General features: G+C 37.2%; 1 protein-coding gene and 1 pseudogene across 1 annotated transcript in view; both read left to right on the top strand.

The window, feature by feature from the left end:
- LOC115429137 (retinal homeobox protein Rx3-like) overlaps positions 1 to 843 on the top strand; it is an 11887-nt gene extending 11044 nt beyond the window's left edge. Inside the window, exon 3 of the mRNA XM_030148386.1 lies at positions 712 to 843. Coding sequence (XP_030004246.1) covers positions 712 to 843 — 132 coding nt within the window. The remainder of the gene's footprint in view (positions 1 to 711) is intronic.
- Positions 641 to 6758, top strand: LOC115430715 (complexin-4-like; annotated as a pseudogene).
- Positions 6759 to 11754: the final 4996 nt, after the last annotated feature.

The following is an 11754-nucleotide window of genomic DNA, read 5'->3' as shown; positions in this document are numbered from 1 at the left end:
CATTTAAGAAACAATGATGGAATTTTCATTTTGTAAAAATTACAGGGTGACCCAAAAAAACGGGAATTTTGAAGTGCGTATTGGCAGACATGAGCAAGTGGCAGCACTACGAGACAGTGACCTTGAGAAGTAAACACACCCCCATTTTAGTAACCATTGGTGGCTGTGCGACAATTGTTCGGTAACCGTGTGATCTCAAGATTCGGTAACGTTCCCTGGCCCCCTAGATCGCCAGATTTGTCCGTTTGTGATTTTTTGCTTGTGGGGCTATCTCAAGAGTAAAGTGTACAGGACTCGACCAAGAACTGTGGATGAGTTAAAACAGAGAATTCAGGATGAAATTCACAGTATCCCAGAGAGATGTTGCAGCGGTCAATGAGGATCTCAACAGCAGATTTCAAGAATGCATTCGTACAGGAGGACGCCATCTACAGGAAGTAATTTTTAAAAAATGAAAATTCCATCATTGTTTCTTAAATGGCATGTTTTAAGGTTTCAATTACTATGAATAAAATTTTTCTTCCATCACTCTTGGTTTTATTGGATTGTTAAACAGTTCCTGTTTTTTTCTGTCACCCTATAAATGGAGGCTCCGCTTTATCCTGAGGGAAAAAACTGTAGGCTTTAACGACGGCCTTCCTCTGAGCGAAGTCGTCTTTATCTGTCCAACAGCAGCTCTTGGCAGCTGTACAGTCGCCCTGACAACAACAGGAGGTGGAAGCCATGCCAGTAAGATTAGACCAAGAACAGACGCTGGTCCAGTATCCTGGACGCCTTACAGTATGTGTCCCATATTGCACCTTGAGCCTCCCAGAGCCAAATGCCACTGATCAGGTGTCTTAAGACTCATTAGAGACCAAACAGGCAACGTGAACTGACCCTAAAGAAACAGACGACACAGACTGAAAAGCATTTAGGACAAAAAAAAACAAAAAAACACTGCTGTTATGGAGGGAGCAAAAAAGGTATGTCAAATGTTAAATGTATTTTATTTTTTATACATAATGAGCTGTATTGAGGCGTGTGAATCAGCCTATTGCTTTACTTTGTGTTGAATAGTGTGTTTTTATGGTGTGAGAACAAACTTTAGTGTTTCTATTCCACATGTTTCTATACTTTCTATGCTTTTATTCATCTGAACGTGGCGTTGACCTAGGCCAATGGAGGCTTTTCTACTGATTTGACGCGACAAACACGCTGTTGTTCTGGTTTTTTTTTGTCTCATACAATGGATTAGATTCCTTTCACTGTTGTCTTTTAAATGAAAACCACAAATATAGCGTGAAGACAAAAGCAGCCACACCATACAAGTAAATCTAATTAATTTTCCTTTATGATGTTTACATTGTCAAATACTATACTGTTCTATCTATACAACAATGCGCTCTGACTCTGCTGGAGGGAGGCGCAGTTTGCATGATTTCACCGTCAGAAATCGGCTCGTTCTACTGATCGCAGAACACACAGGTGGAAAATTTGTACCTTTACAAAACAGGAAGTTGATGGTTTAACGGAATTAAGGTCCCGTGCGACAACGCAGGGGATAAATTTAGACTATCGAAGGACTTCAGAGAGAAAGACTAGGTCTGAGATAATCCCAGCAGATTGACGTTAAAGTAGTCACAGTGCATGACTATCCTACATATGAAGTGACTAATGTATAACGGCATCAAATGCACAGAGGTGATGATGGAAAACCGGATTTAAAACAAGAAAACCACACACATTAGAATATATTTAAGTCAAAATGAAGAACATGGATTCAATCTGTTCTCATTAATGATATTTTCTGTGTCTTTTATTCTTATATCATTTGACTCTAAACCCCCAAAAAGTCATTATATGATATTTTTTATGTATTTCAGTTCAGTTAAATTATTTTCATATTTGCTGAGTGACAGAAGGTGAATACATGTACAGCAACAAAACAAGTGTTTGAAGACAGACAGGTAGTTAGCAGTTTAAAAAAAAGTCTTTAAATCTGACTGTTTACAGCATGTGTTATAACCAGACAACATTCATTTATTATTTATTTATATTATTATTATATATTATTTTATATTATATTATTATTATTATTATTATTATTATATTGTTATATTATTATTTTTTGTTTTATTTATTTATTTTATATATTATTTATTATGTATAACCCACTGACATGATGTTGTTTGTCATGTTTGGTTCATCGAATTCCGCACAAACAGAACAGAAAACCTACTAGTACTTTGGTGTAGTTTCATTTCATGTCACTTCATGTACCAGTTTGTACCTTTTCAGTATCACTTTATGCCAGAAATCTTATTTGTGTGAAATAAAATTCAACATAGATAGATAGATAGATAGATAGATGATAGATAGATAGATATAGATGATAGATAGATAGATAGATAGATAGATAGATCATTGTCTAATTGACTTAATAATCTAATCTAATTCATCTAATTGACTTTCTACATTGACTTTTATTTCTATATGATTGTGGGCTTTTGTTGACTCAGAGCTGCTACAAACCGATTGCACTTAATGTATTTTTCATTTTAACTGTATTTTTAACTGTATTTTAATTGCATTTTAAATTGTATTTTGTATTTTATTTTAACAAGTTTTTGGTTTGGTTTGTTTCTTCATTTGTTTGTTTAACACTTCATCAGCAAAACCGTTAGTTGAATTCATACCAAATTGGGTTTATAGATTGCCAGTGACCAGAATTGATGTGATTAATTTTTGGAAAAGTAGGTCAAAGTTCAAATTTTTTATGAATTTTCAAGTCTTTTTTTTTTCTCCATTTACTTATAATGGCTGAATAATAATATAATAATAATAATAATAATATAATAATAATAATAAAAAACTTTATTTGTATAGCACCTTTCATACAGAAATTGTAGCCCAAAGTGCTTCACATTGATTGAAAAAATACATATTAAAATACATTAAGATTTGATTATACATCAAGAAATAAATGAAATTTGAGAGAAATACAATAAAATAAAAATAAATATAAAAACAGCGCACATTAAAATATTTGATTATGCATAGAATTTTGAAGTGCAAGAAATAAGATGAAATTTGAAATACAATAAATAAAAATAAAAACAGAAATGTGTCTTACTGACATCAGCACACGTATAGACAAACAAACCAAAATAGAAGAATAAAATACAGAATAAATTTAAAGGCATAGAAACTGTACAAAAAGAAAAAAGCGCTATACAGAAGAATAAATAAAACCTAATCATGGAACTTTAAGACATAATGACATCAGCTGGATCGATGCCAAAATAAGCAACAATACGTGCGAGGGCGGGGCTTGTTTGACCTGGAACCACTTCTTACCTCCGCCAGGATCTATTGTGGTCACTTTGCTTTGTTTGTGTGCATGTTTGTTTGTTAGCAAGATAACTCAAAAAGTTATGGACGAATTTTCTTGAAATTTTCAGGAAATGTTGATACTGGCACAAGGAAGAAATGATTAAATTTTGGTTGTGGTTGGGGGGGGGGGGGGATTATCTTAAGGAATTAAAATTTTGCTAAATTTTTACAGCCTGAGACTTAGTATTGCAGAGGACTCAAAAAAAACAAAAAAACAGATGAATGGAAATCAAACCTTTGCTTTCTGCTGTTTTTTGACAACTTTCTTTTTTTGTCATTTAAGTTTTATTGATTTTATCATATTTTGAGTCATTTACAAAAAGAAAAAAAAAAAAAAAGGAACGACAAAAAGAAAAACAAAACAACCCACAACTTAAAAAGGTAGCTGCAAAATTTACGACCTGAGACTTATTATTGCAGAGGACTCAAAAAAAAAACCAAAGAAAAAACAGATGAATGGAAATCAACCTCTGCTTTCTACTGTTTCTTGACTGTTTTCTTTTCTTGTCATTTAAGTTTTTATTGATTTTTATCATATTTTCAGTCATGTACAAAAAGGAAAAAACCCCAAAGTAAAATAAAACAAAAAGAGGAAAGACAAAAACAAAACAACCACAACTAAAAAAGGCAGATGCAAAATTTTATGGCTTAAGACTTAGTATTGCAGAGGACTTAACCCCCCCCCCCCCCCCCAAAAAAAAAAAACAAACAGATGAATGGAATTCAAACCTGTGCTTCTGCTGTTTTTTGACCACTTTCTTTTTTTTTTGTCATTTAAGTTTTTATTGATTGTATCATATTTTCAGTCATTTAAAAAAAAGGAAAAAACAAAGTGAAAAAAAAAATTAGAAAGACAAAAAGAAAAACAGGCAGCCGCAAAATTTTACGGCCTGAGACTCCGTACTGCAGAGGACTAAAAAACCCAGATGAATGGAAATCAAACCTGTGCTTTCTGACATTTCTTCAATGCTTTCTTTCTTTTTTTTTTTTGTCATTTTAGTTTTTATTGGTTTTATCATATTTTCAGTCATTTACAAAAAGGAAAAACAAAGTGGAAAAAAAAGGAAAGACAAAAAGAAAAACAAAAAACAAACTTAAAAGGCCGCCACAAAATTTACAGCCTAAGACTTCGTATTGCAGAGGACCAAAAAAAAAAAAGAAAAAAGAAAACAACAAAAACACATGAATGGAAATTAAACTGCTTTCTGCTGTTAGTTGAATGCTTATTTTTTTATGTCATTTAAGTTTTTATTGGTTTTATCATTTGCAAGAAGCAAAAAAAAAGGAGAAAAAAAAGGAATGACAAAACAAAAAAACAAAAAACCCATGACTGAAAAGCAACAAAAAAAGCAAGTTTTTACAGCCTGAGACTAACTAGTATTTACAAAGGACTAAAAAAAAAAACCAAAACAAAAAACCCAGATGAATGGAAGTCAAACCTGTGCTTTCTGACATTTCTTCAATGCTTTCTTTCTTTTTTTGTCATTTTAGTTTTTATTGGTTTATCATATTTTCAGTCATTTGCAAAAGGAAAAAAAAAGGAAAGACAAAAAACAAAACAAAAAACAAAACAACCCATAACTATAAAAGGAAAAAAAAGGAAAGCAATTTTTTATGGCCTGAGACTAAACTAGTATTTACAAAGGACTAAAAAACAAACAAAAAAAACCCAGATGAATGGAATTCAAACCTGTGCTTTCTGCTGTTTTGTGACAGCTTTCTTTTTTGTCATTTAAGTTTTTGTTGATTGTATCATATTTTCAGTCATTTACAAAAGGAAAAAACAAAGTGAAAAAAAAATTAGAAAGACAAAAAGAAAAACAGGCAGCCGCAAAATTTTACGGCCTGAGACTCCGTACTGCAGAGGACTAAAAGAAACCCAGATGAACGGAAGTCAAACCTGTGCTTTCTGACGTTTCTTCAATGCTTTCTTTCTTTTTTTGTCATTTTAGTTTTTATTGGTTTTATCATTTTCAGTCATTTGCAAAAAGGAAAAAGGAAAGACAAAAAACAAAACAAAAAGCAAAACAACCCATAACCGAAAAAGGAAAACAAAGAAAGCAAATTTTTACAGCCTGAGACTAAACTAGTATTTACAAAGGACTAAAAAAAACAAAACAAAACAGATGAATGGAAGTCAAACCTGTGCTTTCTGACGTTTCTTCAATGCTTTCTTTCTTTTTTGTCATTTTACTTTTATTTGTTTTATCATATTTTCAGTCATTTGCAAAAAGGAAAAAGGAAAGACAAAAAACAAAACAAAAAGCAAAACAACCCATAACTGAAAAGGAAAACAAAGAAAGCAAATTTTTACAGCCTGAGACTAAACTAGTATTTACAAAGGACTAAAAAAAAAACAAAAAAACAGATGAACGGAAGTCAAACCTGTGCTTTCTGACGTTTTCTTGACCGTTTTCTGCTTTTTGTCTCGTCCAGAGCGAGCAGGACGAGAACATGATCGAGATGGCCGGGGACGACGTGGACGTCCCGGAGGAGCTGCTGAAGATGGTGGACGAGGACGCCACGGAGGAGGAGGGCAAGGACTCCATCATGGGCCAGTTTCAGAACTTGCAGAACATGGACTGGACCAGCTGAAAGGAAGGCCTCGGCCACCGTCACCGAGCTCAAGAGCAAAGCGGAGGAGAAGTGTTCCGTTATGTGAATATGTGTTTCGAACCGTGACGCCACACGAAACCGATGAAGAGGGAGAGTTTTCAGCTCTTTGTGGAATCTATCGACCGAGCTGAGGTTTTCAAACAGTCAGGGACTCGGTTACAATAGAAACCACAGTTATCCTTCTGTGCGCTGAACAACTTATGTATTGACGTCTAAAGCGCAGCATTGTGACAAACGCTGTAAATGTCCCTGGTAGCTTAATTGAATCATATCCACAACAATAAACACAATCAGATTTGTTCAGGGTGTCCTGAGCTTTGTTATTATTTTGTTTTTGTTTTTGTTTTTTTTTTTTTTTTCGTGTTCAATCCACTCACAGCTTCACCTTCACATCCCTTCAGTCACCACAACACACTAAAAAAAAAAGGTTCTCATATTATACTCACTTTTTTTCATTATTGTAAAAATGAGACAATTAAGTGTGATTTTTTTTTTTTTTTTTTTTTTTGGGGGGGGGGGTCGAGACTTGCTTCCAAACCTTACTTATAATTAACAGTCCTTCCCCGTCTGAATGTGTCTATTTCCCTTTTTGGTTTGTTTGTTGGTGATTGTAGACCTTTATCTTTTTTTGTAGTGGTATTTCATTAATCATGATGGTTATAGGTTCGTCTGGTTAATCAATCATCTGGTTAGTTTTTTTTTTTTTTCTTTTAATGCTATTATAAGTCTTGACATGTTGACTTATTCCGTAATGTTCACGTTTAATACTCTACAAAATCTGCAGAGACATTTTGCAAAAGTCATCATTTCAAACTGCTGTATTATATATTATTATTATATCATTATCATTATTATTATTATTCCATAAAATGATGTACATAAAATCACAGTTGATGTATTATGGAAACATGACAGTATTGTTCAAATAAAGCTATATATTAAGTGCATTGTGTCAACTTTTGTTTTTCTTCACACAATTTCTTCACGAGTTATTATATACAACAAAATATTCAGAGTTTTCCCTCTCTTTAACCCTTTCATGCACAGTGGTCACTACAGTGGACAGCTGTTCTCTTATATATTCATTGATTTGTTGTTTAGTTCCATATCAGCAAACACAGTGGACGCTCACACTGCAGAAATCTAAATCTTTCCAAGTATAGTTTCTTATTTCTATTCCAAATATCTCATCACACTTAAAATAAGACAGAATCACCTAAAGAGGAACTTTTCAGTGAGATATAAGAACTTATTTTTAGACAATAGATCTGGAAAATCTGATTTCAAATAATCTTACCAAGATCATTTTCACTTGTTCCACTGGCACATTGTTTTGCTTGAATTAAACAAAACAAAATAAAAGTTTCTCTTTAGGTGATTATGTCTTATTTTAAGTGTGATGAGATATTTGGACTAGAAATGAGAAAAATACACTTGGTAAGATTTAGATTTTTGCAGTGCATGCACCATCCCATACACTGCAAATCATACAGTTACTGTAACTTTACTGTTCTAGATAAACCTGATCTGCACTAACATGTTTGAGTATAAATCAAGTGCTAGTTGTTATTAAACTGTAATTAACAGTTTTTTTTTTTCCAACATTCAACATTTCAACATTCAAGTGAGTAATGACTAGTATTAGAGTATGTTAAAATGCAAGAAAACATCAGATTAGCCGCATTAAAATGTTTTCATTTCATGGTTTTCACACAATTTATCAGTAAATACATTCTTTGCTTCAAAAATTTTTCATTATTTTTCTCATATTAAACCAAGAAGCAAATTTGGATTCATTATTTCTAGGTTATTATACTATTATTTTTGAGTTTGATGCCCTTGACTGTTAATATCGTCAGGGTAATTTTTGCATTTTGAACTTTGTAAATTCATCTCGCGGGCCAGATTGGAACCTTTGGACATTTTTTTTTGCTTGAATTAAACAAACAACAACAAAAAAAGTTTCTCTTTAGGTGATTATGTTTATTTTAAGTGTGATGAGATATTTGGAATAGAAATGAGAAAAATACACTTGGTAAGATTTAGATTTTTGCAGTGCATGCACCATCCCATACACTGCAAATCATACAGTTACTGTAACTTTACTGTTCTAGATAAAACCTGATCTGCACTAACATGTTTGAGTGTAAATCAAGTTAGTTGTTGTTATTAAACTGTAATTAACAGGGTTTTTTTTTTTTTTTTTTCAACATTCAACATTTCAACATTCAAGTGAGTAATGACTAGTATTAGAGTATGTTAAAATGCAAGAAAACATCAGATTAGCTGCATTAAAAATGTTTTCATTTCATGGTTTTCACACAATTTATCAGTAAATACATTTCTTTGCTTCAAAAATTTTTCATTATTTTTCTCATATTAACCAAGAAGCAATTTGGATTCATTATTTCTAGGTTATTATACTATTTTTGAGTTTGATGCCCTTGACTGTGTTAGGACTCGACTCTTGGTGTGGACCCAAATGCACGAGACGCAATTGTCAGTGGTCAAAAAAAAGATTTATTTTAACAAAAGTTCTCAAAGTACAAAAGATTAACAAAAAGAGAAAGCACAACGTGCTCTAAAAATTTCTAACAACAAAAGGAGAAGTACAACGTACTTAAACAAACAAAAAGCCATGAGTAGAAAACATGGAGTTCAAGATTCTCAAGACTAGATACTTAACAGAACGCTCTTCACAAGACCACAGATAACGACGCACTGACAAGAGACAAAGGGAGCGGGGAGAATATATAAGGGAGGCAGGGATCACAAACAGGTGTGGACAATTATGAGGAGACAGCAGGTGCAGGCAATGATGGGACAGGGAAGACAAAGACAAGACTGACAGAGTGCAGACAGAACAGGAAGGAAACCACCATCACCAAAATAAAACAGGAAAAGACAAAAACCCAAAACTAAATCAACATAAACGTCGACGCATGACAGTACCCCCCCACCAGGTCCGACTCCTGGCGGACCAGGAGAGGCAGACTGTCCAGAATGAAAGTCTCTGATGAGCTGCTTGTCCAAAATGTCTCTTGAAGGAACCCACATTCTTTCTTCTGGACCATACCCCTCCCAGTCCACCAAGTACTGGTGACCTCTGCCCCTCCGTCGGACTGCCAAAAGTCTCTTGACCGTGTAGACTAGACCCCCATCAACAGTCCGAGGCGGTGGAGGAGGCGTGACTGGAGGAACCAAAGGACTCTGGACAACTGGCTTGAGCCGGCTTACGTGGAAGGTAGGATGAACACGAAGTGACCTGGGCAGACGGAGACGCACGGATACAGGGTTAATCACCTTGGAAACTGGGAATGGTCCAACAAACCTGGGAGCGAGCTTCCTGGATTCCACGTTGAGCGGAAGATCCCGGGTGGAGAGCCAAACCTGCTGCCCCGGTCTGTACCCCGGTGCCGCGCGCCGCCGGCGATCAGCCACCATTTTCATCCGAGAGGCATTGCGAGTGAGAATCTTGCGGGCAGCAGCCCACACCCGGTGGCATCTCCTCACCAAGCTATGCGCGGACGGCACCACAACCTCTTTTTCAGCACTAGGAAACAAAGGAGGTTGAAAACCATAGGCACAATGAAAGGGGACAGACCGGTAGCAGCGGTAGGCAAGGTGTTATGGGCATACTCCACCCAGGCCAGGTGCTCACTCCAGGATGCCGGATTCTGCGACACCAGGCAACGTAGGCAGGTCTCGAGCTCTTGATTAAGGCGCTCCGTCTGCCCATTCGACTGTGGATGGTATCCTGATGTCAGGCTGGCTGTGGCACCTAGAAGAGAGCAAAACTCCTTCCAAAATTTCGAGGTGAACTGGGGGCCCCGGTCAGAAACAACATCTTTAGGTATGCCGTGGAGTCTGACTACTTCAGTAAGAAGGAGTTTAGCCGTTTCCTTAGCTGAAGGCAGTTTAGTCAAGGCCAAAAATGAACCATCTTAGTGAATCTATCCACAATAGTTAGTATTGTAGTGTTGCCCCTCGAGGGAGGGAGACCTGTGACAAAATCTAGAGAGTGTCTGACCATGGTCGGCTAGGGACAGGCAGAGGCTGGAGCAAACCTTGTTGTGGCCTGGAGGAGGTCTTATTACGGGCACAGATGGTGCATGCAGCCACGTAGTTCTTGACATCTTGGTCAAGGGAAGGCCACCAGAACTTCTGGCGAACCACAAACGAAGTTCTGCGAGCCCCAGGATGACAAGTCAGCAGGGAGGTGTGAGCCCAGTGAATGACCTGTGACCTTAGTGAGGAGGGAACAAACAATCGGTTAGGTGGACAACTGCTAGGTGCTGGACTCACACTGGCCTCCCGCTTGACCTGATCTTCTATAGGCCAGCTGACCGCTCCGACCACATTGGAAGGTGGAAGGATGGGTTCAGGGTCTTTGGCCATCGGCACTGGCTCATATAAACGAGAGAGAGCATCCGGTTTCCCGTTCTTGGACCCTGGTCTGTAAGACAAGGTAAAATTAAAACGGTTGAAAAACAATGACCACCTAGCCTGTCTGTAATTCAGGCGTTTAGCCTTACGAATATACTCCAAGTTTTTGTGATCGGTCCACACAATGAACGGTAACCGGGCCCCCTCTAACCAGTGCCGCCACTCCTCCAGAGCCACCTTCACGGCTAACAGTTCCTTGTTTCCTATATCATAATTTTTTCGGCTGATGACAGTTTGCGTGAGAGAAACGCACATGGATGGACTTGTTGTCATGGGGAGAACGTTGAGACAAAACCCCTCCAATCCCCTCATTAGAGGAGTCAACCTCCACTACAAATTGCAACTCAGGGTTAGGAATGGTGAGTATGGGGGCCGAGGTGAAGGCTTTTTTAAGTCGTTCAAAGGAATTGTTGGCTTGTTGTGACCAGACAAAGGAGGAATTTACTGATGTTAATGCATGTAGGGGAGCAGCCACAGAGCTAAAGTTTCTAATGAATTTTCTGTAGAAGTTTGCAAAACCTAAGAACTGTTGCACCTTCTTACGAGAATCTGGGACCGGCCAATCTCACAGCCTTCACCTTGGCGGGATCCATTTTCACCTTTCCTGGGGAAATGACAAAACCAAGAAAGGTTACAGAGGTGGTATGGAACTCGCACTTTTCTGCTTTTACAAACAATTGGTGTTTGAGTAAACGTTCTAACACCTGAGTAACATGCTGCTTGTGGGTCTCTAAGTCCTTTGAAAAAATCAAGATATCGTCAAGATACACATACACAAAACGGTTCAAGAAGTCCCGTAACACATTATTTACCATGCCCTGGAACACAGCTGGAGCGTTTGCCAACCCGAACGGCATGACAAGGTATTCAAAATGTCCTGATGGGGTGTTAAAACCGGTTTTCCACTCATCCCCTTCACGTATGCGGACCAAGTGATAGGCATTCCTTAGGTCTAATTTAGTAAAGTATTGGGCTCCCTGTAGCTGATCAAAAGCAGACGCCATCAATGGTAGGGATGGCGATTCTTAACAGTGATTTCATTAAGAGGGCTGTAGTCTATACATGGACGGAGCGATCCATCTTTCTTAGCTACAAAGAAAAACCCTGCTCCCGCTGGTGAGGAGGAAGGACGAATCAACCCGGACTTAAGTGACTGTTTATATATGCTTCCATTGCCTTAGTCTGTCTGTGACAAGGAGTACATGCGTCCCTTAGGGATAGGAGCCCCAGGCAACAGATCAATGGGACAGTCATAGTCACGGGGGGGGGAAGAGAGGAAGCCCGAGACTTACTAAACACTTCCTCAAGTGTGATAGG

Source organism: Sphaeramia orbicularis, chromosome 12 (assembly GCF_902148855.1).
Source record: "Sphaeramia orbicularis chromosome 12, fSphaOr1.1, whole genome shotgun sequence".
Lineage (NCBI taxonomy): Eukaryota > Metazoa > Chordata > Actinopteri > Kurtiformes > Apogonidae > Sphaeramia > Sphaeramia orbicularis.
Note: the sequence above shows the minus strand (reverse complement) of the source record. Positions and strands in the feature narration are given on the sequence as shown.